The 25249-nt window shown below is 36.6% G+C and overlaps 1 protein-coding gene across 2 annotated transcripts in view; it reads right to left on the bottom strand.

Moving 5' to 3' along the window:
- The window catches only part of msi2a (musashi RNA-binding protein 2a), a 192925-nt gene that overhangs the window by 10289 nt on the left and 157387 nt on the right, over nt 1-25249 (bottom strand). For both annotated transcript variants that reach the window (XM_059539962.1, XM_059539963.1), the window contains one exon: nt 15550-15615. In XM_059539962.1, coding sequence (XP_059395945.1) covers nt 15550-15615 — 66 coding nt within the window. The remainder of the gene's footprint in view (nt 1-15549; nt 15616-25249) is intronic.

Below are 25249 nucleotides of genomic sequence, written 5' to 3'. Positions count from 1 at the left end.
TTTTTCTTCCCTTTTTTAATTATTTAATTTATAAATTAATTTAAACAAAAAACAAGTACAATATGCATGTATGCATATAAACATGATGTATGAATATGACCCTGATTTCTTTTGAAACTGCTGAATTTAAAGCGTAAACATATTAAAGCAGGGGTGTCAAACTCATTTAAGGTTGAGGGCCGGATCGGAGAAAATGTCCCCTTGTGCGGGCCGAATTACCTTTTTGTTAAACTCTAGTTTGCTTAATTACATATTAACCATACAAACTATGTAAAAAATGTATATATGTGTGTATATATATATATATATATATATATATATATATATATAATATGTGTGTGTGTGTGTGTGTACATACATACATACATACGGGACCATATTTTGCAGAGTGTGTTTTTGAGATTAAGCCTGACATGGATAAATAAATGACACTAAAGCCACCAGTAGGTGGCAGCAATAATTCAAAACGGCTGATTCATTTAGAAATAAAGTTAGTGATTGTCTTAATGAATGGGCCACTGAATCATAGATTCAAATGCTTTGTTCAAAAACAAAGATTAATTCAGTAACAAAATACTCAGTGCTGCACGGAGACACACAATTGTTCTTTCTTTGGACTTGTTAAAAACTTTTCCTTTGTGAAACCGAGATCGACAGCACTGTGACTAATGTAACACACTTAATACTAGGATCTTTTTAGTTTAGCTATTGTATAAAAGCGATCGTGCTGACATTCGGGAAAGCAACACTCTTGATATAGTTAGACATTACTTAACGATCATGACAAATATTAAAAACAATACAGGGCATTTTTGCCTCATATCTTGAATTATATTGTAACCTGATAGCCTTTATCCAACACTGGAAAAAAAAAAACATTGTGAGTTTTTCAAAGTTACAAAATGTCAGTTCACACATCTTTAAAACAACAGTCAGGATATTAGTACACGATAAATATTGCACACTCCTTTCTCATTTACTTTCTCCATACGAAGCTGTCCAGTGCATCAGAGTGTAATTTAATATCACGAGTTGTGATTAAACTTAACGTTACATGTTGGCGTTGAGATAATAATACCCTTTCTCCATTTCTCCTTAAATAGCCTGTCCGTCGTTCCAGGCCAAATGTCTTCTTTTGGACATGTTTAAAATCATAAGAAAATTGCCACACAAGCATTAGTTACAATGCAGCTATCATCATATCCTCATGCTGTTCGAGATTCTGGCACCGCTTTAAAATGCACATGTTAAGTGTCGAGACTCCCGAGGCATAATATCAACGTAAGTTAATTAGTAATTTGTTCGTCTTTAAATTCAAAATAAAATATTGTAGGGAACACACTTTATTTAATTTTCAAACTGTTTAATTTATTATTTATATTATTGTTGAAATCCTCCTGCGGGCCGGATTGGACACCTCTGTGGGCCGTGTTTGGCCCGCGGGCCGTATGTTTGACACTCCTGTATTAAAGGGTCATGAAACCCCCCATTTCAGCACTGGTTAGTTCTCACCACAGTTTTAAAAAAATGCTAAAAAGTGGGCGTGGTGTGCAGCGGACCGGGGGAGGGGGAAGAGGGAAGACAGACAGCTTTGCGTTCAGACAGTTTAATTTCGCTACCATCGAGTTAGAAACACAAATAAATGCACAGCCATTTGCACCCTGCATCGAAAACATATTACATTTACATTCAGTGATTTAGCAGACGCTTTTATTCAAAGCGACTCACAAATGAGACATATATATTCTTCTGTGGCGTTTATATAAGCCTTTTGACAGGTTGTGTCACAGAGCTATAAAAACGGTTACACTCACCAAATGAATTAATCTCGTTTGTGCCGAACTCTTATTACAAAGAAAAAACACTCTTCTGCGATCCATGAATGTTTCTCTGTTAATGTGTGCGATGTCATTTCACAGTCTGATGCGTCTTTCATAGCAAATCAACATGTTGTTGTGAACAATTAAGCGAAGCGTCTTCTCATAGGATAAGAACATGCAATCTCATGAATAATTGAATAGACACCGACGCTCAATGTTCTATGGTCCATTGCCACGTCAGAAATCGTGACGTCAACACAATGTAGATTTTAAATCCGGAAGATGAAAATAGAGCAAAAAAGCTTAAAATTAACCAATTTTCTCCAACAGTTAAAATTAGCGGATGCTAACATGGTCTTCTATGATGTACAACACAAACACCTCTGCTATAATCTTAGAATAAGTAGTCTGGGGTTTCATGACCCTTTAAAGGAACAGTTCACCCCAAAATGAAAAATAATTTACTCGCCCTCACATCATTACAAAAATGCAAAAAAAAAAAAAAAAAAATTATTCTAAGCAACACAAGACATTTTGAAGTATTATTTTTTTTTTTCATCCAGACAATGAGTGTCATTGTGGTCTAATACTGTTTATATCCACAATGACTTTCATTCTATGGGTAAAAACACTTCACATTATCTTCGTTCGTCATACAGGTTTGAAACGACAGAGATGACAGTTTACATTTTTATCTGAACTATTCCTAACTATACTAACACTCACAAATCAAATTCTGCAGAAGTCTGTGGCATTTCCTACAGAGTTCTGTGTGGGACACACTGGGGTTGTTCCAGGTCACTGCTAGGCTTCCTGGCTCTTTAGCGAAATTGGACATTTCTGTTCAGTCTTTAGGCTCTTTCTCTCCCTACCCTCTACTGTTACTCAGGACTAAACCGTCTTTCACGCTCGATCTTAACTAAAAAGAGACCACAACAGCAAAACAAAGGCTAGACACCCTTTTCTTTTCGTAATCCATTTTTTTCCGACATGCATTCTAATCGCCAGTCGTCCTTGAATTTTAAAGTGGGTTTTCTGCTCCTCGCTAATTAGACAAGCTTCCGCTCTCTCTTCTGCACTCTCTAATTAGATCTTTAACAACAAACAAGAGTCGACCTCTACACAGACTCCTCCATTTGTTAAATGGCTGTGCAGGGCATAGGATGGCGAATGTGCAATGTCCCCCTCCCGCGGCATCTTCGAACACATTCCGCAAGTCGCAGATTGCCAGGACACCACAATGGTGGTTTCCTGTTCCATCTGCCTAATTCTGCCGATTACAGGATACTGGGAGAGGCAGTACACAAAGCCGACATTCACACACACAACGGATGTACACAGCTGCTTTGTTTATGCTGACATGGACAATTAGCCCTCAGCTGCACAAGGCGCTCAGTGGGGAAGGTCTTATCTAATAAAGGCAAGGAAAATTACCTTTATTGTTCAGGTAGATTGCCTCTAATGATAGTGCCATCAGTGTAAAAGGATATGAATAAAATGAGGCTGAAAAGAGCTCTTCAGTTGGATGGCAAGACAGCAGAAGCAGCCATCTGGGAGTGAGCCACTGCCTGATTATCTTCCTCTGCTCATTTTCTTTTCAGAGCATACAAATGATTTACTTTCACTTGAGCAAAGGTGAGAAACACAGAGGGATCGGACAACGCTGCTCTGACATCAAAGTTAGAGGAATAATAGCTTTCCTCTGATCTTTCTAAAACAACACATTCTCTCGCAACATGTTGGAGAGGCAGCGAGCGTCTCCTCTGGGGATTGTGACGATGTGGGTGCCTGCCGCAGAAATGTGTTTATTCTGCGCGGCACAATATGTGTGCAAATTAACGATCTGCTAATGAACACCAATTGAATGCTGTTTTAGTTGTATGGACATCTGCTGTAGTGCTTCATCAACAACACAATATTACAGCACATCACAAAAGCTTGATAATTCAGTTGGCAGCATGCTAAAGCTGGAAATCTGTTAAAGCAGTCTGGGCATACGAGTTAATGAGAACAGCAAAACCACTGCATGTGCCATAAATGTGCATTCCAGTTTTTAAAAAGTTAGCAGGAAAAACAAAACAAAAGAGAATTACTTTATTGTCTTTAGGTAAATTAAAACAAATTGAAGTTTAAATTGAATAATTTTCAAATTTTTACCGCCACATGACAAGAGTTTTTTTTGTTTGATCATCTTTTAGATGAAAACAGTGCCCCTTGCACTGACTTGGCGCTGGGCGGTATGACCAAAAACTTATATCAAGGTATTTTAAAAAAAATTATACCGGTTTCACAAGATATGACTATTTTTTTTATTCATGACCGGGTGTTAACCACATTTTCTACTGATTGAGAGAGGAAATACTGCAGCAGATTTGACTTAGAATGCCCTATTTTATTTTGGTGACTAAACATGACCCATTAATACATTAACCTGGAGTCACTCTCACTTTACTCCTTAAATCCTGATTTATAATCACGACATTGATAAATTCAACATGAATCTACACTAATGAGCGGCTATACAGCAGTTTTGGCTATATAATCTTTTTGTCGTATGCAGTGCACTGCCTGCGTCTGAGTAACAAAACTAAGTGCATATTAACAGACAAACTGTGCTCATATTTATCATTCCAAACAGTCAATAATCAACAGGTGCTTGGAAACGCTGTTTTGTACTCATTTACTAACAAGTCTGTTGCAGTACAGCCAGCTGAATGTGCTGTTTCTCTGCCGCTCACTGCACAGAACAGACACAGAGAGAAGCGATACTGCACCAGGAGACTCAGATCTCGTGCTCGAGGGGCAGCATTGGTAAAATCTTCCAACTGAACTATAGCTAAGGTTTATCCAAAAAAGTCACTAGTTTTGTCAGCATGTACCTTTCATGTAAAAAAAAAGAAAGCCACTAAAAGGGTCTGAAAGTTACTAAATATTAGGGTTTGGTAAAAAAATATTGATATCTCTATTTTAATCGATTCTCATTTGCATGAAACAATACCGATTCTTAAATCCCAAGAATTTAATAGTCTAGCCCGTTTTCAGTTAATTGATGGAACATGGAAGGGCACCTGCCATCCAAATCCAAATCATAATAAGCATTGTGCGTTGGTACTTTTAATATGAAACAAATGTTAGATTTAAATTTATGTCCTTTGCATTGCAGTTTTCAAACAATAAGTGGTGTTTTGGCACTGTTTAATGTGGAGTGACATATCGTTGGAGCGCCTCGATCAACAGAAACTTGCAACACGTAGCACACGTGAACTGATCAGATCTCTCCACATTAATAATAAAGTTTCAGCACATAATAAACATGACTAAACATCTAAAGGGTAAGGTTAAATGAAAGAGTACAACTTTGCAATCCGTATCCAGTCTCATTTAATCTCTCAATCAGTGTTTCAGCCGTGCAAAGACGTCAACATAACGGCTTGTAAACAATTCATGTAACATCACATTTACCTAAGAAAAAACATATTTTGTTAGTCACTTTGTTAGTCACATAAACTTGTTAGTCAGCCAGAAAAATAAACTGTAGAGAGGAGCATTTGGCTAAATATACGCACCATATAACATTCATTATAATTTTTACTGTTCTTAAATTTTTCTTATAAAATAAAATATATAGTGCTAAAGTCGCTTGCGCTCGTGTGTGTGAGACGTGGAAGTTGATGGCAGGGGGTGGTAGATATCTGTGGCGGTCAGTGTGGATATTGTGGAGAAGTTCTTATGTGTCATCACGTTCTACTAGTTCTACAGCTTCAGTTTTGGAACTTTCCATTTCTATCCTATCCATCTTCACCCTCACACTTAGTGACACATACAGCAGTGCAACACTGTGCAACAGTGAAAAGGGACCCCTCTCAAACAGTGTAGCACTCTGAACATTGTTTTAAGTGACACTCCGTTATTGCGGTATTATAAAAATTTATATCATAACAAAATAAACCCCGGTATTCGGTATGAACTGGTATATCGCCCAGCACTATATTGACTCTTGCAGAATTGACATGTCATAACAGGTTTTGCTCAAATTGCAGTAAATTTAATGTTTGCTATGTACGCCATCATTTTCCACCAAAACTGTACATTTCTGAGTTATTACTGCAGAAAACTTAATTATGATGAAAATGTAATGTTAATGGGTAACAAATGATAAGTGACATCAATTATAAGATAAAAAATTATGTATAACTTAAAAAGAGTTACATAAGTGAATAATTTAATATAAATACTCAATACAATCATTAACCCTTAAACAGACAAGAGTGGAAAATGATAAGCAAAAAATATTTTCATGTCATTTTTTACATCATCTGAGCTTAAGTAAAACATATCCAAAAGAATTTTTGAAATATTTGATATATTTTGTATTTTATGAGTTGTGACTCACAGGTCAAGTTGCCTGATTAGGGTATAAAAAAGGACCAAGTCATTAATCTGTTAACTGTTACTGGCCTAATGACACTACTTGCCACTGCATGCTTACAACAATTATATCCTATACTTTACCTGATGTAATGTTAACAAATTATATATCATTCAAAAGCTTACCAACTCAAGATTCAGCCTGTGAAAACCATTTTGAAAACGGACCTTTCTTTACCATAAAAATGGTACTCTGTTAACCCCCATTTTTTAAATAGGCATTAAAGTGCACTATCCAAACTTAAATTGCTGTAATTTATGAACACTTTGGAATATAAACCTAAGGTTGGTCTTTTCAAGAAATTGAAGTATCAAAAAGTTATGGAAGTTTAAATGTACTGTAAATAATATGCGCTATATTAATTTTATTATATTTTATTTATTATAAATATTTTACATAACAGGTTTTACTCTAAAATTGGTATAAAATTAAAGCCTTGTGTCTAAATAAGTTATGTTACAAATTTGAAGTTGATATGAAAAAAATTGAGGTTCATGTGAGATTTTATTTAGGGCGTCATACCAAACACATCCACTGGGAGTCATCAAAACTATTTTGAATTTTGCTTAATGATTTTTTTTCTCTAGATTTCTCTGTGAATTTCACTTCTATCTCAAAATAACCACCAAATATGAAATCCTGAGACTCGGACCTTTCCAATGATATGTTTGTTGCCAAGATTATAAAAAGTTTTGGTTCTAGAAGACCGTAATGCATAATGTTTTATGACACATGACCCTGCCCACTAAGGGGGAGGTTACCGCCATTAGATTTTAAAGTACCATTTCCATGGTAACGCAATGTCCGATTCCAAAATGGGTTTCACAGGATGAATCTTGGGCTTCTAAGCTTTAAAATGATATATGATTTATGATGATTACTAAAAGATTTAGTAAAAGACAACAGAGAAAAAGACAACAACAAAAAAGAGTGCCAAGCAGGTGGGACAGTGACAGTTATGGGGTTAATTTCTTTTACCAAGCTCCTCTCCTAGTGGGTGGTGTCAGGTTTTGTATTATTGTATTGTATTACAAATAATAATATTTTGTATATTATTATTTGAACTACTTTATAAAAAAAAAACAACAACAAAAAAACTTTTCTAATCTCGACAAAACACATCATCAGAGAGTTCTGAGTCTTACGGTCCCATCTGCCAACTGTTTTTTGATATTGAGACTGAAATGTATAAATTTGATAGGAGAATGCATAAAAAAACACCCAGTGGCTATTTTTGGTACAACGCCTAAAAATCTCATGGGAAGTTACATTTTGTGATATCAAATTAAAATTTAGAACACAAATTGGTTAGACATATGACTTTGATTTGATAGTAATTTTAGAGTAAAAATTATTTTGTAAAATATATATTTTATATAAAATATTTAGAGTACATTTGATTTACAGTAAATGTAATCATTTTTTGAAGTTACTTTTTCTTTTTAAAAAAAAAAAACAAGACCAAACTTATGTCTATATTCCAAAACATTCTTAAATTACAACCATTTAAATTTAGTGTAATGTTACGTATATTCTCAATACTCTCTTTTTTATACCCTAAACAGGCAACGTGACTCAGGAGTCACATACATTTCAAAACGTGCTAAATAACAACATAAACAACATATGACAAAAAAATTTCTTCAGCACCCTAAGACAATCTTCAGAATTAATGTTAACAGTAATATATTTTTTTCCAGAAGAAAAGTAAGTTTAATATATAATTAACTACCTCAAAATCTGAATGATCTCCACCACTGGCAGTCATGTTGGATTTAGATCAGGCTGACTAATAGATCATTGAAAACTTGAAGCAAATCATGTGACCAGCATACTTGAGACAGACCAGGCATTGATAAATGATAAAAGGATTTAATAAAAAAATTGTTCTTATGCCCCAAAAAAGACAATTAAAACTATGTGACTCGTGGGTCACGTTGCCTGATTTAGGGTTAAGGAGATAGTCCACCAAAATCAATGCCATTCCAAACACCTCAAGAGTATCATTTATCTTCGGAACACAAATTAAGATCATTTTGATGAAATCTGAGAACTTTCTGACCCTACATAGACAGCACTGCAACTGACAAGTTCAAGGCCCAGAAAGGTAGTAACGACATCATTAAAATAATTTATGCAACATCAGTGGTTCAATCTAATTTTTACGAAGCTATGAGAATACTTTTTTGTGCAAAGAAAACAAAAATGATGACTTCATTCAACAATTTCTTGTCTTCCGTGACAGTGTCCACTGCACGTTCATGAGAGTTTCAGGACGTATGTGGGGCTGCTGACACAGGAGCCAGCGTTAAGTGCTCTTTGAATGGCTTGATCAAACCAGCAGTCTTCTGGTCACCAGTCCTGACCACTACAGTATATTACAGCACTTCACGGACAGTACAGCAGAGAGTCTGAGACCTGACGGCATCCCATAATGGCTTCAACACCTGACTGCAACTACTTCAACTCCATGGCAACTATAAACACTTCAGCTCAGCTCCTAGTTACAGTATCAATGTCGATCGTATCTTCAGCCCAATTATTAATATTCCAGCTATCAGCGTGAAACAAAAGACCCCTTCTTCCATTTGTTTCTCTTTTTTCACTGTCTCTGTAGTCTAATTGGATGTAATTACTCGTCTGCAAAACAAATGAGTGGGTCGGTGTTGCCGTGGCGACCGGATCAGCGGGCCCAGCAGTGCGAATCGTTCGCCGAGCCTCATTTCTGATGATAATTACCCCTCTTCCCTCTCTTTCACTCTCACCATCTCTCTCCTGAACAACAGAAAGGACTCGTACGAAGTTACTCCAGTTGTCACTGTCCTCTTGTTTTCTTTCTCCCTTTTTTTCCCTCCGTATCTCTGCATGCTGTCAGCAGTGGAGCAGTATGAAAGGACTGAGAGTCCCACTTAAAAATTAATTTTATTTAATAATTTAAGCATAAAAATCTAAATAAATCATTTTTATAATAGACAAATTAATAGACATTCAAAGATGTTTAATTTGTGTTTTTAAACAGTAAATGATTTTATATATATATATATATATATATATATATATATATATATATATATATATATATATATATATATAAATAAATAGACAAATATAAAACTGTTTATTAAATTCAGGTTTTAAAACGTGGATTAATAAACCAATAAAAAGTACATTAATACATCTTTTTAAATGCACATTTTAATTAGCTTTTTAAAAATGTATTTGGTAATCACTTTTCTCTCCCTATTTGCCAAATGCTTTTCTTTGTCCTTTTGTCAATCGAGTTAAAAAAATGCCATTGGACGGTACACACGTATGACAGATTCAAGCGATGCAAAATGTCAGGGAAATCTGAAAGTGTTTAGAGAGGGATTGTGGATGATTTGATAAATAAATTCCTCATCTCGGTTATCAGGGGCTGGCGCAAAATGCAGCATCGGCATCTCACAGGAGCACGACAGACTTTCATCGCTGGCCAACTACATAATTTCAATGTAATACTTTTTTTATTTTAAAAAGCTACATTTCAACAAAATGACATTATTAACCACAGGACTGTCATTTGTAAGCATTCATCAGAAAGTTTGTTAATAAAGTTGGTTTATGTTTGATATTCACTAAATAATCGTCTAGGCTGCTTTAGGGACCTAAAGCAAATTTACCTCACAGTACAAGACGAAGTTCAATAATTCATTCAAATTATTGTTTGCAGGGATACAGCAAAAACAATAGTAATACAAGCTTTACAGTTTGCCAATGTGTTATATTTAAAGGTTCTATTTAAATGTTAAAAGTCATTTTATTTAAAACACATCAGACATTTTAACTCAGTTGGTTGAATTGTCATTCAGCACATTTAAAAACAACCATGGTTGACCAAAGTGCTTAACAATATGCAGAAAAACTCACACACAAACAAGTGTGTTTGACATTTGGCATTTTGTCGATTGAATCTGTCTTCATACTCCTGCTGTAATAACGTATAGCTTTTCTCACTGTCCAATGACAGTGTAAGTATTACTTTTACAAGTGAAAGAGGGGTTGGCTTTTCAAATCAAGGCGAAAGCTGATTTGGTTGCTTCCAAGTGTGTACGGTCCAATGGCATTTGGCAACTGGCAAACAGAGAGAAAAGCGATTGCCAAATGCATTTAAAATGTGCTTTTAAAAATATTTATTAATGTACTTTACGTACTTATTAATGTACGTTTTATTGTTTTATTAATCCATGTATTAAAACATGAATTTAGGTTTTAAATTTGTCTATTTTCAATTTTTTTATTTTATTGTTTTACTGTTTTAGCAAACTACATTTAAAAACATTTATTAAATAAACATCTTTAAATATGTCTGTTAAATTACTAATTTAAAAAGTGATTTATTTATATACATTTTTATTTTTGAATTATTAAATCAATAAATTGATTCTTCATTTTATTTTTAAGTGGCACTCTCTTTGTCCTTCATAGGGCGCCTCTCTATGAGTGGATAACGGCTCCTCTTGTTTCCACTTTTACCAGATCACAGAAGTGACCTCAAACTGCCTCTCTCTCACTCACTAACACACACGTCAAACAGTTTAAGAGCTTTCGATCACATTCACAATAAAACACAGGCCAGTGTCTTTCCTCTGCCACTTATGTGGCTGAGCTGGTTAGGACTGCATCAGCGAACAAGTGTTTGATTATCCACACACACACACACACACACACACACACACACACACACACACACACACACACACACACACACACACCACACACACACACACACACACACACACACACAAATCCCTGGTGGCCATTCCAACAAGCCACTTCATGGTGGTTGTCAGTTAGTCCGTCATATTGGCCCTCAAATTAGCTTTGAATTTCAGAGCAGCTGTAATTAGCCTCTTCATTTCCACCTAAAGTCAATTTAGAAAGGGGGAAAAAACACCCGTGCCTGGATTTAGCTTTCACTTTTCATTTAAAACATTCCTTTTTGACCGAAAGGCTGGCTAATTAACATCACTAGAACCCCTTTTCTGTAAGTGGCGACATTTAATAAATAATACATATTTAATGTCTTGTCATTTTGGTGCTCAGAAAGGCTTTGCTAATGAATTTTAACACATGATTTATTCGGGCATTTTCTGCCGTGCTCTCAGGTCTCTCTCAACGCTTTTCTCTGGTTGAATGACAAAGTAACCTCACAAATCCAGGACGGTAGATCTAAATTAGTGACGGCTCAGTTACAAAGCTTTTGACACTGAGTGTTATGATTTGTAGATGCAAACAGCATGAAGACACCCATCACCTCATTTTTTTAAGTGACAAAATTTCAGCAAACTGAAAGTTCAGAGTTATCTAGAGATCAGATTTGTTGGGTTATGTTTTTTGTGTTCTCTTAAAGTGTTCTAAAGTCCTACATTTTAAACAATTACAATGTTACATGATTTTAAAACTCTACTACACAGACAGAATATAAGGGTGCTTTTACAACAGCACTTTTGGCGCGCACCCGAGTTCGATTGATGCCAGAGCTTGGTAAGTTTGGATGATGTGAACGCTGTCTTTTAAACTTGGGTGCACACTCGTGAACCATACCAGAGTCTGCTTAAAAGAGGTGATCTGGGGTACGGTTCATGTGAACTCCAAACCACGGAAGTGAATCACTATTAATTACGTTAATGTGTTACTAAGCAACAGTGTAAACAGCTGCTGGCTTGATGATGCAAACAAACTGTGGTTCGGGCCGCTGGTCATTATATATGACTGGATCGCTCATCGCGTTCTAAACTGCCATCAGACAGTGAAGCCACCAGAAATGTTCGATCCGCCATCTTACGAATCCCTACTGGCAGAGAGCACCATTGAGTTACATTCAAACCGCTGACCTAAAATCACCCAATTTGAAGCAAATCAGTCAAACGGGATTAGTTTTTATGGTATGTGTATGTAAATTAATGTTTACTTCAGATGTTATCTGCAGTGTTTACTGTCTTTTTGGGCAGGATTAGCAATATATTTAAACCGTTTAGGTGGGTGTGTCTGCTGCGCACTGACGACACAGGCTATATTTTGTGTGTTATTTTACCTATTTCTTTATGAACAATTATTCAGGAATTATTAAACATGAACGTATTAGTATCAGAAATGGATTTGAATATATTACAATAAATAATACAATTATGTTGTTAACATTGCTCTGTAAGTAAATGAAAAGCTTAACTTACTATCTTGGAAATAAAGCTTTATGTCTTTAAATCCGTACTGTATATAGTCAGTTATTTCTCTGAATAATTCAGATTTTAGAATGAGCACTTTGTCGTTTGTTTTATATGTTGAGGTCATGTCCGTCTGATGTTTATCATGTTCATGATGTTCGCTACTGTAACGTTAATGAACGTAGGTTTTTAACAAGTAGGGGAAATTTCAAACAACATTTTAAAAAATAACCGTTTACATGTCTAGGGTGTTTGCAATGTAATAATGTACAGAGATACTTCAGATTTTTAAACGCTGACTTGTAAGATGATGTTTTCTCATTAAAATCATACAATTTCCTATTAATTCAATAGAACGTTTACGGCCACTAGGGATTACCAATATGGCGGTGCGGCGGCTTCACTTTCATGACATCATGAGCAATCCAGTTCTATATTATAGATCAGTGTTTTGGAGGGAGTAAAAATATTCATAAAATAAAAAATACATATATTATAGTATATATATTATTAGTGTTCCTGTAGCTCAATTGGTAGAGCATTGCACTATTAAGTGCAAGGTTGGGGGTTCGATTCCCCGGGAACACATGATGGGTAAAAAAAATTGATAGCCTGAATGCACTGTAAGTCGCTTTGGATAAAAGCGTCTGCTAAATACATAAATTTATTTAAATTTATATTATATTAAACAGATAAAAACGCTACAATTATACATTTAAGTTTTTAATATTTTTAATTATTAATAAAATCATAGTCTAGACTTTTTAAATTGGTGTCAAATTGCAGAAGACTCTGGTACGACTGCTCTTTATCACTTTAGAAGGTATCAAAACTCGGGCATAATTCCTTCATACAAAACATATGAATGGACACAGTGGCTTCAGCTTTGCAGATCTCAGCAGAGCAACCCATTCTGGGACTGCTGTAACTTGCTGTAACTTCAGGTGTTTTTTTATTCAATTTTAAAGGGGATTTACATCACGTGCAGTCCAGCAGGAGCTAATGCAGTGGGGAACCTGGGCCTGTAGTTTAATCTCACCTCATATACACGAGCCAAAACAGCCCTCCACAGAGATGCTTTTCAAGGCTCACAGAGCTTGTTGGGATGAAATGGATAATGATCTCAGATAATGTGAGGTATTTTGCCAAACAGAAGCAACTTCATGCCCGGGCAAGCGGCCCACTGTAACAGAGCAGAAAGTAACAAAATTTCATCTACTCACTCAAATACAACCTTGTAATACTACCATGCTTCTATCTGTTAATTAACACAAATGGACCTGAACCCATGCTGTGTTTTGTTTCAAAGTACCAAGAGCTCTGTGGGAAAAAAATGAAGACCAGCAGATTTGGTAGGATACTGGGGTTAAATGCAGCGACTGCTGGCCATTGAAAAAGCACTGGCACAGGACTGCTTATTCAAAAGAATATAGTTCAACACTGACACTCCCACAATTCACCAGGGCACAGGAAACTGCCTCCACTGCACTCCATCTGCTGAGCAAACTCATCACTTTCCACTGATCTGTCAGTGTCTTACGACAACTACTAACTCACTGGGGAAAGAGGAGATAAAGACAGGAGGAGATATGGAAATAGAAGATGGGGGGGAGGTGAGAAAAGAAAAGCTGCATCTGATGAGGTGAACTAAAAGAGTGAGACACACACAGAAGTCTTTTCAGCTTTAATGATCAGGAATAGATTGATGGCAACCTCTGGAAACACAAACATCCCTTGATCCTCCTTTGAGAGACCACTGCTTGCTCTGAAAGGACAGAGAGATCCAGAGGGAGATGTCTCAGCAAAGCAGGAAAGGACGAGGCACATCATTCGCAGACATATGCCGCCACTGCTGTGCACAAGGGAGATGAGCCTCCAGAAGGCTGTAAGGTTCCCGTGAAGGAGGCCCCAGTGGAGTCAACAGTTTCTCCCTTCGCCCTGTCAGGTCCAGGGAGACAGACCTCCACCTGAATCACTGAAACTCTCACTTTACCAGGAAATGGCAGTAAAAAATAGGACTGCAGAATTTCCAGATGAGGGCTTGAGTGCATTCGTGAAAGCAATTCACCAACACAATTTCCTCTTAAGTGCAGTCGTACTAGGCCAATAAACTCCAACTGAAAAGCAACAACTGCAGTGTGTTATCAAATCTTTGAGATGTTTAGTCTGTAAGCTGTAGTATAAAGTTCTCATGTTATTGTTTGAGCACTATTACTGTTGAGACATGACTTACTTTAACATTCTCCAGTGCTCATAACTCTATTGAGCGTAGGAATTAAATTGAATTGGCCATAAGCCACAGAAAGTTGAAATGCAATGACAGTAAAAAGGTTTCAAATTAAAAATAAATTAAAATGACAACAGGATGAAATACAAACCAAATAGAAATTTCTATAGTTGACATCAATTCATCCTAAAACATGGAGCTTTTTAAACATTTTACAAAACTTTCAAACAAGGTTTTATAAAGCCAGCATTTGAAGCTTTTCTAGTTAAAATGAGTATTTTAATCTCTATTAATTAAATTACTTTTATTTCCGCTTTCTTGTATTCAGATTAGAACTGAAATTCTGAAGCCTGTCTGCTAACTCAATTCAAAAAAACATTTTCAAATAAATTCTGAACATTGCACATCTCTACATGTGGACTCTATGTTTGACTGCTCTTAAACCCGTATCCCTTCAAGCTCTTGACAGAGATTTGTAAGGATTCTAGATGGTCACCTGAGGTGGATACACTCCTCTATATAGCGCTACAGAGGGCACTAAAACAAAGACTTCCCAGGCCACAGTAAAGTTCAGGTTCAAGATTGTATCTGCTCTCGGCAGTGCCCTCTACTGATTGGCATTAACCTGGGAAGGTTGCTAAGCAGAGAACAGTATCTAGCCAGTCACAGCAGAGAGACTCGTCATGTGCAACAAGGATGCAATGGCAGCCATGAAATGACGGATTAGGGCACATGACGAGTGAAGAAGAGTATGTGCGTTTTTGGCGGGGGGGAGCAGTGGCCACTCAGAAAACAGGCGGTAAAGAGTGTTTGCCTGGCCCTGCATTCTGTAGGTACACCGTGTAAGGCTACTTCCCCGGGTCACCCTACCTGAGCCTCGAGCTGCCGCTGCCACTGCTGCTGCCGCCACGGGTCCGTACGCCGTCGCTGGGAAACCTGACGAGAGAAGAAAATGATTTACTGTATTTTAATACTATAAGTCACACTTTTTTTTCATAGTTTGGCTGGTCGTGCGACTTATAGTCAGGTGCGATTTATTTATCAAAATTAATTCGACATGAACCAAGAGAAATGAACCAATAGAAAACATTACCGTCTACATCCGCGAGAGGGCGCTCTATGCTGCTCAGTGCTCCTGTAGTCTACACTGAAGACATAGAGCGCCCTCTCGCGGCTGTAGACAATAATGTTTTCTCTTGGTTCTAAATAAATGCGACTTATAGTCCAGTGCGACTTATATATGTTTTTTCCTCATCATGACATATTTTTGGACTGATGCGACTTATACTCAAGTGCGACTTATAGTCCGAAAAATATGGTACTAGACCTCTTCATCTCAATCAAATTTACAGCCACATGATCGCAGCAGAAAATCTAAATTCACACTAATGCACCACATACGGGAGACAGTATTTACAGTATTTATAAAAAATATTACTCCACTGGGAGGACAAATGTACTGGTTTGCCCAAACACCACTAGAGGATTTAACACAGCGCCTGTCTTCCCTCATTTGTTAGTAGATATGACTGAGATGCAACAGAGCTCACTCCATCAGTGTGATCATTTGTACAGTGGACATGGAGTGTGAGCGGACAGAGCAGAGCTGAGAGCAGAGGATTGAGGGATTAATTGCTTGCAACTGAGTGCCTATTACCTCATTGAGAAGCATCAGAGGACATGCGGTTTTCTTTAAGATCCATTATGGCAGGTAATAATGACTGTGTGTATGTGTATGTGTGTCCGTACAGCTCATCTAAATGTGCTTCTTAGAAGTTTATGAGAAAAACTAATCAGCCGTGGTTTCTACTCCATACTGAACAACCAGGCAAACTCTGTTGAATGGCATTGTGTTTCACAGCATGCAATTTGTTTGTGGTAAACAGAGACCGCTGAAGAATCTACATATTTAACAACAGTCACAAATTCAGTGTTCAAACTATTTAATTAAATATAATCAACATGATTGAAGAAGCCAACTAAAAACCCACCAGCCTTTAGTATCTACGGCTCCATTATTTCATAACCCACAACCAGAAGGTAGAGTGGCTTAGTACATAAAGATTTGATACTGGCAACTAAATGTTTGTAGGTTAGACGGGGTAAAAAAAAAAAAAAAAAAAAGATTAGTGTAGAGAAAATGTGCCATATAGCTAGAATACTAGTTACATTATTATAATTAATAATTACTTATTAATAAAAAAAAATAAGAGATAATCAGCCATATGGCCACTCAACAAAAATGAATAATAAAAGGAAAATAAAACAACAATTTACTATGAATAAATGAAAAATAAATTACATTTAACATAAAAAAAATGACAAATTACATTTTTTTTAAATAATAAAATTAGGAGTTAATTGGTTATATGGCCTCTGAAAAAAAAGGAAAAATAATTTTAATACAAATTTGCCATATGGCCAGTCAATAAAAAATGAAAAATATCTGACATATGGCTAACCTAAATAAAAAGAGGCAAATAAAGAGAGAAAAAAATAATATAGATATATGTAACATGATGTAGGAATGTGTATAATAGCTCTGTTTGTGCAGCACAAAAAAAGAAAAACAAAAAAAGAGCCATAAAAGTAGCAAAAAATAAAACTGCTCCAGATTAAGGATGGTTATACATAATACCAAACCTCTGTGGTCTCTATGGTTTAAATTACGCATGTCATTTCCTGTTTCTTTCATCAGTTTATTAATCTCTTTATGAAACACAAATCAGTATGCTAATGCTAATGCTAATGGAGGTCACGCGTCCCTGCCTCTCTTTCGCTCTGCTCACTGCTGCTGAGCACAAGTGTCCTTCACCAAAGTGTCACAAGTCATTTGTGCTGCTTTCTCCCTACAGCATCTTCTGTGTCCCCCAGCGGCCTCTCTCCCTTCGTCAAAGTTAACGCAGGAACAAAGTTCTTGCGAGAGATTAACTTTGCTGGATTAGGTGGGTTAATTATAAGATCTCGGAGGCTCATTGTTTTGTGTTTCCGCTGTGAGAGGCTGCTTGAGAGAGGTGCTGCAGCATTAAATCAATTTCATGGGCTTTTCATTACAGACGAGATAACACCAACATTTAGCATTCAGCTTTATGGCGTTATTTGAGTCTGCTCCGGCGAATGGGCTGTTGGGAGAGAAAAACCCTGCTGAGCGGGCACAAGGACATATTGCTCTCCCTGCTTCCTCCAGAGCCCCCTGGGCACCGTGGGGAGCACAGAAAAGGTCTACCACACTGAAAGAGAGGAAGAGAGACATTGACAAGAGGAAGAAGAAGAAGAGGAGAAATTTTTAAAACCTATAAGAGACCTGAAGAATACTGGCTGCTTCGGATGACATTTTCACACAGAACACCCAAGAAATCAGCCAGCAAAGCCTTCAAAACAGACTGTTCTTACAGAAAAATGAACAAATCTATTTCTTACAATTAAGCATTGTAACCGATGCTACACAGAGAGAAAAATGTTCTTTCAGTGTGACTATGCTAGAGCTACCCTGCTTTAGGAAACAGCTGCTGAAAAGAGCCACATGTCCTGAAATTAGGCTATAAATACATTTGATATGAGCCCACACACACATGGTTTGTGTCAAATCAAGCAACACGGAGCTGTGAAATGATCAAATCTGTTTCGCCTTCATCTTTCCTTCATTGCCCACTTTGAAAGGAAAATAAAAACAATGAAATCTGCCATAATAAGAGCTGGGAAAGGCAGCAGCCTTGGCTCTGTGCAGCGAGTGACCTGTTGTTGCTGGCCATATCAAAAAAATGATGCACTGTTTTGCAAAAGCTTTTCATGTGATATCAAAGGTGGAATCTCAGGAGCCTTTGGCACAGGTGGTGTCTATATGAAGAACACAACAAGCACACATATAAACACTTCTTTGCTTCCTACACAACAGTATAAACACTCAAAAGAGCCATTAGGAATAGGTTTTTGTGAACAGGTGTCTAAACTTAGATCAGTTTTCATACGCGAGAGGTTTTGACCAAAATGAAACCATTTACTGTGCTGGATCTTCATTGTGAGAGACTTCTGACGTTTGATTAGGGGATGAAATGTCATTTTGCCAGGCAGATTAAAGGGCTCAAACTTTTTTCTTAGCCCTTTCATACACCATTAAACTTAAGGATGAAGGAGGTAGTAGAAATCTCCAGAAAGATCCCTGGACATCACAAAACCTACAAACGTCACCAGCCAGCCATGAGTTTCACCCACACCATAATGAGAGACGATTTTATGGGTAGGGGGACAGCCGTGACTGCGCAACTCCAACAAGAGTACGATCTCATCTCAATGATCTTTCTGTTTGGGGAACATATGGGCCATGAATCATGTGTGTAAGTGTGTGTGTAATGGAGAGAAGTATAGTTGCACCGCTCTGAAGCAGATGTCATGGAGGTGACACACATTTCCTACCGCTCATCTAATCATAAAACAAAACCACTCATCTTTCGCCAGATTGGACCCTTGTGCAAAAACACGCTATCAAGCAGGCCGAACTTTGTTGTCAAAAATAAATCATTCCTTGCCCAGGCACAAAAGAGCTGAAGCGCTTGGTCTGTTTCTAATGGAAATGTTTCCAGGATGATGGTTTTTGCAGACCTTAAGTGAAGATTTTTAATGTGTAAAATATAGCTGAGACTACTTTACATGAAAAAATTATTTATGTGAAATATGACAAAAAAATGATATGAAATATTCTAGAGTTCCTGGGTAACAGGTGTCAGTGTTGATCAAGTGAGGACTTGAGGAGCTCAGGGTGTCAGCAGGAAGGACTCCGCCCTTTAAACGAGCAGCCTGTCTTGTTAGCTAGAAGCACTTAGTATCAATTAGCAAGGCCACCTCATTATTACCCAAGTAAACACTTCTAATTTGTTATGCATTTTAATGGCCTTCACCAAACACTTAAGAAACATCTAGAAGAAACATCTAAACGCTAGAACCTCAGCTGTTTCTATCTATCTATCTATCTATCTATCTATCTATCTATCTATCTATCTATCTATCTATCTATCTATCTATCTATCTATCTATCTATCTATCTATCTATCAATCAAATATATGGGTGAAATAGATTATATATTCATTAAACATATAGATTGTGATGCAGCAGACATTGATAGGCCCAGAATGTGTCTCCTCAGTCTACTGCGGGACGTGTTAATGTCCAAAAAAAAGGAGATGACTTAACCTGCAGTTTTTTCTTCTGTGTAACCTGGTGTTTTATTCAAACATGCACCAATAATCCAACAGTCTAGCAGTGTAGATATTTACAAGTCTAAACCAATACAGGTCCTTCTCAAACAATTAGCATATTGTGATAAAGTTCATTATTTTCCATAATGTAATGATAAAAATTAAACTTTCATATATTTTAGATTCATTGCACACCAACTGAAATATTTCAGGTCTTTTATTGTTTTAATACTGATGATTTTGGCATACAGCTCATGAAAACCCAAAATTCCTGTCTCAAAAAATTAGCATATCTAAATATCTAAAAACAAAGTACCAAAATAAACCAAACAATGATACAATAAATATATACAGATTTTCCACTTGCATCTACTAATATACAAAGGGGTTTTAGCTCATGGCACCTCAGTAGCACGTTTGCTTGACTTGGTTAACAAGCCCTGTTTGAAGTCTGGCGCCAAGACTCTGGCCCATTTTCAGGTATGACCACTAAAATGTAAGTTTCACCAGTTATTATTTAATCATCCACTTAAAGATTTATACAATAAATTAACTTGGCAATGTATTAAAACAGATTACCACGCATTTGCAACCGTAATATAAAAAAAACATATATTAGCTGTCACCAATCTGTTTCTCTTTACAGATCGAAAAATTCGGGTACTCCACAACACAAACAAACATGATTTCACCGGGTCCTTAGACTGCCACGCTGGTGCGAGGCCAGCCAGTGACATCAAAAGCGATTGCCTTCTGAAACCTCTAATTGGCAAGCAAAGCATCTAGTAACCCAGCTATGGCAACATGTAACAGATGATTAAACAATAAAACATAAAACAGTAGAAAAAGTTTATGTGTGATTTATACTAGGGATGCACGATATATCGGCCACCATATCGGTATCAGCTGATAAATGTAAATTTTTCTGTTACAGTTATCAAACCGATAAGAGAATTTGGCCGCTATCTTAGAGCTGATAAATAATGCATTATTTCCTGCAGAGACACTTCAGATGCGCACTGTTCACCATGATGGTTTTTAATTGCTTGAAATATCATTGGAAACACTTCGAAAAGGAAAATACAGTGAACTGCAACAAGTGCAGGGCAAGTCTGTCGATAATGAGATTATTAGCTACTATAAAATAATGTAATAAATAAATAATCAAATAGAATGCGTCTGGTTAAGCTATATAGATGGTTAATAGTGCTTCAGTTTGCTGGTGATCATCTTTAGCTCAGCGCACGTAGCTCAAACAGCAGCTTACAACATTAATAACTATGATTGAGATTGCCATACAGTATATATGTGTGTGTGTGTGTGTATATATATATATATATATATATATATATATATATATATATATATATGTATATATACATATATATAAAACATTATAATGAGAACACTTTTATAATAAAATGTTATGAATTCTTTCGGTTTGGTTGCGTTGTTGCGGGAAGAGCCAAGAGCGCATCCACAAAAGAAAGTTACAAAATCTGATTAGCATGTAACTTAGCTTGAGTTCACGTGTGCATTTGGTCTTTTTGTACATATACAAGTTGTAATATCATATTTATGTTGTATAAATATCTGAATATATGATGCGTTTCCCTGTGTTGAATAAGCTGGCAGCACTTCAGTTTACCGGTGTTCATTCAGCTCTTCAGCTTCAGCACACACAGCAATGCACAGCACTAATAACTATAATTGGGAATGTCATAAAAATAAAATTTTATAGAAAATATTACCGTAATAAAAAAGCTGTGAATTATTTGGGTTTATTTTCCATGTTTCAGCGCTTTGTTACAGGAAGAGCCAAGAGCGTGTCCATGACACATCTGACTATTCGGGTTGTAGCGCGGGTGCATTGCAATATTGGAAATAGTCTACTTCTGTTTTAAACCATGAAGGCGAGCCAGTGGATATCATACAAACAATGTGCAAACTTTGTGCAAGTCAAACTTATGCTGGTGAACGTCTTTCACCATGATAGTTAAAGTAAAAACTGATGGCACTTTCAGCATCTGAAGATGCATGCATTAACAGCGCGTATTCTCTCAGAGACGACGAGAGACGAATCTCCTAATATGTGTTATATACAACTGTTTTAATTTAATTATTTAATGTTTCTCTTGTGGCCCGAACAGTGAAAACAATGAGAAGAAACGTATTTCTTGTTGAACAGGTTGTTTTTGGAAATCGGTGCATAAAATAAAGCTGCTCTTTTGCTTCATTGAAAGTGTTACTGAAGTGTAACAATTTTATTTAGGCTATAGGCCTATAATTCATTTTAGGCTATGATAGACCTGTTTTAATAGACATTTTTAAAACATTTTCAGTGAAGAGTAGCCTAAGCTAATAGACTATTTTTATTTTTTTTTCTTCAAAGGCTGTGAGTCACAGCGTGTCAGTTATGCGTTGATGCGCTATGAAATTGTTACGAAGAAAATTAATTGTAATATTTAATAATAAAAGTAACCTAATAATAATTAGAGCCCGACCGATATATCGGCCGGCCGATATTATCGGCCGATATAAGCTAATTGCATTTAAATCGGCATCGGCATTTATAACGGCCGATGAAACATGAGAAACAGAGTCTCATGCTTCACTCATGTTATGAGTGTTGCATAGTGTGCCCACCAGAGGGAGCTCTGCAGCTCCAGAGTTAACAACAGCGCCAGAAGTCCACTACAGAAGAAAGCGATCAACTGTTTTGACGGTGAGTCTGTCGTTCGTCATGTGAAATGATTGTAGATTTAGTTCATACCCTGTATATAAAAACTGTGTGGTAGTTCTAGCTAACGGTCCTATCATTATTACTTCTAAATATTCTGTAACATCACTTACAGCCGCTAATGCATTGCTATATTAGATTAGCCACAAAGCTAATACCATGTTTATCAGTGGAAGAGCGCGAACGTTAATAGGAGGTCAAACTATAACGTTAGCGTTTAACTGATTCTTATTCTATTGCGGTGTGTTTCCCACATAATGACCGCGTAATTGGGCCTTTCACACAGTACGCGGTATGCACGGCGCTTGCCGCTGGGCTCAGCGTTGCCCTTCAGATACAACGCAATTTGCGCTGCGCTATGGCATAGGCGGAGTTTTAAAAACGTTTAGCGGGAGCTCTTTCATAGTCTGTTCCTCCTCCTTTCGGTCAGCAGCAAACATGTATCTGTCCCGTTGTAAGAAGCGAGCGATAGCGCTAGTCCTGCTGATGAGAATTAAGAGAGAAGCAAGGAAGAAGAGGCTACCCTCAGGTCCAGAGAACAATTTGGTGAATTCAGGCTGGTTACGTTACTCTAACGCTAATAGCTTCCTTTTTAGCAAGCCCCTTAAATGCTTGCTATTAACTTGTTTGAAGGTGGTTCTTCTCAAAATTGACAGCGGTGTGTTCATGACACTAACGTTAACCATTCAACTTCGAATTGATTCCGTAATCTTCCGGTAATAGTAGGCAAGACGATGTTTTGATTCAGAATGCACAAAGAGAAGAGGAGAAGATATACGGGTCTGTTGTGAATGTGTCTGTGAGAGCAAATATAGTGTAGTTACAGTAACTACAGTAGGTGCGTCAGAAATGATTAAACCAGAGGGGACATGTAAATAAATGTGAGCTGAACAAGCGCTTTTTTTTTTTTTTTTACATATTGTTTCAAAGCAGCTTTACAGACATAACAGGAAAATGTTGAAATAATATTGTTAAATATAAGTAGGTAATACCTATTGCTTGACAAATAAAAAAATATATATATATATTTCTCATTTTTGCCTATGTAGGAGATCCCAGTTTATTATTATTATAATTCTAATGATGACATGAGTAATGATACATGGTGATATTATTAATACACATGCTTATTCTTTCTCCGTCTCTCTTTCTGCCTACAGATGGCTGAAAAAGGTGAATGCTGTAGCAGCAAAGTGTGGGACTACTTCTGCAAATACTTTAACTTTAGTATTATAATTTATTTACAGTAAACACACAGACTGTTAAAACCAGCTTCAACTGGAAGAAAGTAAAAGTGTTAAATGTTTAAAACAAGACTGTTTTTTGATCATTAAAAAATATATACTTTTGATGTGCAATTGTTTAGTCATTGAGACTGTAATCTAAGGCTTTTTTTTTAACATAGTCCATTCTGGAAAATGGTTTATACAGCCCACATACATAGAACAGGCAGATATTTTGCTATTGAATGTTGTGTAAATGCAGTTCATAGGAAATTGGTCTAATATCCAGATAATTTTTTTAAAATCAAAATATCGGCTTATAAATCGGCTCTTTTCGAGTTAATATCGGCATCGGCCCCCAAAAATCCATATCGGTCGGGCTCTAATAATAATAGCTAGAAAATAACAGTCTACATTAATTGGAAATGCCAAATGCTCTTGATAATGACAATATTTAATGATTTTGACAATATCTCTGGCTGTAGTCCTTACATGATTGTCCTTTTTCAACACACTCCACTGTTTTATCATCAGGCCCCACCGATGTTGTCCAGTAACTTGTTTTGTTTCCATTATTTAAGCATTATTTTAGTTATTTGTAAGGCTGCTTTATGTTTGATTCATGTTGAAGTGTTTAATACCTTTTATTGGTGAGACTTTTGTTAATCAGGCTCTCAAAAATTCTTTAAAAATGTGGATTTAGATTTATTAGCCAACATACCGGTTATCGGCTTACATATCAAAGGAACTATCGGTTATCGGTATCGTCCAAAATGTTCATATCGGTACATCCCTAATTTATATGGACGCCATGATGACTGAGGGAGAGGAAGGAGTGTGGATGACTGACCAAGTGCTACCAAGCTAGAATGTGCACCCACTATGCTGATAGCGGCATAAACTGGGACAGGATGGGTGAATAATGATTGCATATGTGTGTGCGTGTTCATATATGCGTGCCAGTGCTGCCGCTTGCAGCAGTGAAGAAGGTCACTTCTTCACAAAGATGATCTATATAAATGGTTTTATATATATATATATATATATATATATATATATACCCCACACACACATACATACAGTGTATGAATACAATTTTGGAGGTAAAGTACTACAATACTTCATTCTCTTTCATTTTACTTGCCATACAAAATCAGGAAGCATTTTAAAACTACTTTAAAACAACAACAAAAATAGCCAAAAGATGCACATTACACCTGTAAGTATGGGAAAGCAAGAAACACAGACACTACATTCAAAATTCAACGCACAGTAGAGATGATTCTGAGACAGAGCATCAAAAAAAGAATAGGGGCACAACGGCTCTCCCAAAGTCTCCTTACAGATGGCTGATTTCCATAATGACAGCCGAGACGGTGAGATCACTGGGTTTGTCAGTGGCTCATTCATGATC

This window comes from Carassius carassius, chromosome 45, assembly GCF_963082965.1.
Source record: "Carassius carassius chromosome 45, fCarCar2.1, whole genome shotgun sequence".
NCBI lineage: Eukaryota > Metazoa > Chordata > Actinopteri > Cypriniformes > Cyprinidae > Carassius > Carassius carassius.
This window is presented reverse-complemented; position numbering and strand designations above follow the sequence as displayed.